This window comes from Macrobrachium nipponense, chromosome 34 (assembly GCF_015104395.2).
Source record: "Macrobrachium nipponense isolate FS-2020 chromosome 34, ASM1510439v2, whole genome shotgun sequence".
Lineage (NCBI taxonomy): Eukaryota > Metazoa > Arthropoda > Malacostraca > Decapoda > Palaemonidae > Macrobrachium > Macrobrachium nipponense.
In genome coordinates this window covers 67,385,011-67,387,651 of record NC_061095.1, presented here as the reverse complement: position 1 = coordinate 67,387,651, position 2,641 = coordinate 67,385,011, and the positions used below count along the sequence as shown (strand labels likewise).

Below are 2,641 nucleotides of genomic sequence, written 5' to 3'. Positions count from 1 at the left end.
TTGCCTTGCATGAGTCTCAAATTGCTGTAGGAATAAACAGGAGGCAGCGCCATTTGGGAAATTATTTCCCTGCTCTTTACTTTACGAATTTCCACTTTAATTTCAAGTTACTCTCTTTTCGATGATCAATTATTTTTTCCTAAAGAAATTATCTTCGGTCATGGAATATTGGAAGCATTCCAAGACGACTTTAAACTGACTTATTAACTGATAGAGTCTGAGAAATTTTCATATAAAAGTTTTCATGTTCTCTTATTGCAGTGTTATTCCAGTTTAGTTTAATTCCCCATGAAATAAATCCAGTTTAAAACAAAACAAAAAAATTAAAACAGCAGTTTTTTTTGTGGGGGGGGTGTGATATGTTTAGGTGTTCACTTGGGACACCAACGATCTCCCACGTCCGAGACCACAAGAGGAAAATTTTCCAAAATGAACTTTTGTGGCGGAGTTTTCTTAGGACGAATTTGCAGAAGACCTCCACTGCTTAGGACAGGGTACTCCCGTAAGGGAGTAGTGCCGTCAGTGCTCCACAAGTGGTGCGCTGTAGGCTTCACTTAAGGGTCTTTGCAGCGTCCCTTCGGCCACTAACTACAGCCCCTTCCGTATATCTATTCCAGGCCGGGTAAAGAGCAGCAGCAGAAAATGGAAAATGGAGAGAGCAACAGACATAAAATAATTCTCAGACTCACGAGGATTTTCCATCCGGAAAAATACCTGTTCCTTTTTAAACCTCGTTTCGAAATGTATCCTTCCAGGGTAGCAAGAAAAATAGATAGATTTCCCTCCAAGTTTGCCGAAATAATTATCTATAAACATTGAGTTTCTTTGGCTTTTGTGTAAGAAACGAACTGATTTTTCTTAAATGGAAAATAATGATATATGTTGGTCGATGTTACTTTCATTCTAATCGAGCGATGATGCGTTTCAATTCTACCTCATACAAATCTCCTTGTATTTTAATAACTTTATACGTAATATATTTGTTTATTAATTTAATTTATTGTATTCTTTTTTAATAAGTGATCTCTTCTTTCTGTATTTCTTTTATCTTCTGTTACTTCTTTCTAATGAACGCCATGTTCTTTGAGAGCTTGAATTTCAAGTCAGTGCCCCGAGATGGGTGCTTGTTCCATATGAATTGGGTCTTCATCTTCTGAATAATAATAATAATAATAATAATAATAATAATAATAATAATAATAATAATAATAATAATAATAAGTTTTATTGAAAGATATTGCTGCATCAGCTGCAACAGCGCAACCTTCAACAACGAGAAGCGTCTTGAAGAAAACTTCTTTCAACCAATAGCTGGAGCGCATTGCGCCACCAGCCAATGAAAACGCAGCTGCGGTTGACCCCCTGCATGACCTACCGCTATATTGAGTAGATCTTGACAACACCTACAGTCTACTCCGATCCACTGCCGTGATCATGCTCGGATGATACCGAGAGAAACGTTGGCCACTAGATCGACTTGTATATTTTATTTGTTCATGTACTGTGACAAATAAATAAATTTTAAGCAATATCCCCGAAATTGACCTCCTCCTGATGAGTAATATCAGCGCAATACTCGCAGTTGTAGTAGCAGAGAGAAGCTACTGTTAGAAAAATAGAGAAGACTATTTACAAGTTGAATGCAGCTGATGCAGCAATATCTTCAATAAAACTTGTTTGAAAGAGGGTCTCCTTCCAATATATACCAACATACGTCTGCATGACCCTTCAGCACGCAACGAGAACAACACGAGGAGCTTCCGGACATCCCTCCTTCAGCGTCAACTGAGAGCGAAGACAGACGAGCGCCGTGCCCTGCGAGACGAGGTCGTGAAACTGCGAGAGGAATGGGCAACCTTACAGCAGAGTAGCGAGCAAGACAACCCAGGGAACGATGAAGAAACCGTCCGTCCCAGCACCAGCGAAGGAGATGATCGGACCCCGACAATCCGATCGAACCCGAACCAAATCTTGATGAGAAGACGACGGGACGACAACAAGAAAGAAGGGACCCTACCACAATCTAACAGACTAGAGTTACCCGCATAACATAGAAGTATGCCTCGCCCACCTCCAAGACAAAGGATATGAAGAAAAAACGCTTGCGGGGACATCACTCGTAAACTCATTTCTCTCAATGGGGGCAAGCTTCGGATGCCGCAACGGACAGAAGGGTACATCAATCTAACAGATTATGATCCTACACCTGACCAGGATGAACTGCTACGGTTAGGCCTGAACTGCCACATTATCTCCAAACCGAAAACCCCTGGAGAAAAGACTAGAAGTGAGTTGCTGCTTGATTCGATACAACAATATGAAAGCCGCAATCTCGTCAGCACTACCGACTCCTTGCAGCCCCTCCTGCTTGCAGAAGCCCTCACGGAACGCGGCACATACAATAGTGGTATCCTCTCCCATGAGATGAAAGAAGCAGCGAAGGCCCTATGTCAACGAGAAGACATAACTGTGCGCCGTGCAGACAAGACAGCAGCCTTCGTACTGATCAAGACGGCGGAATACCACCAGAAGTTGGATGCCATCTTGTCTGACAGTACCAAGTTCGAGCGCCTTACTAAAAACCCTACAGACGAAATAAAAAAAAGAAGCCAATGACATCATTAGCAGTGTCAACGCAGCC

General features: G+C 41.9%; 1 protein-coding gene across 1 annotated transcript in view; it reads left to right on the top strand.

Moving 5' to 3' along the window:
• The window catches only part of LOC135208129 (uncharacterized), a 20,538-nt gene extending 18,489 nt beyond the window's left edge, over positions 1 to 2,049 (top strand). The window contains exon 3 of the mRNA XM_064240278.1: positions 1,733 to 2,049. Within this exon, the coding sequence (XP_064096348.1) occupies positions 1,733 to 2,049 (317 nt within the window). The remainder of the gene's footprint in view (positions 1 to 1,732) is intronic.
• Positions 2,050 to 2,641: the final 592 nt, after the last annotated feature.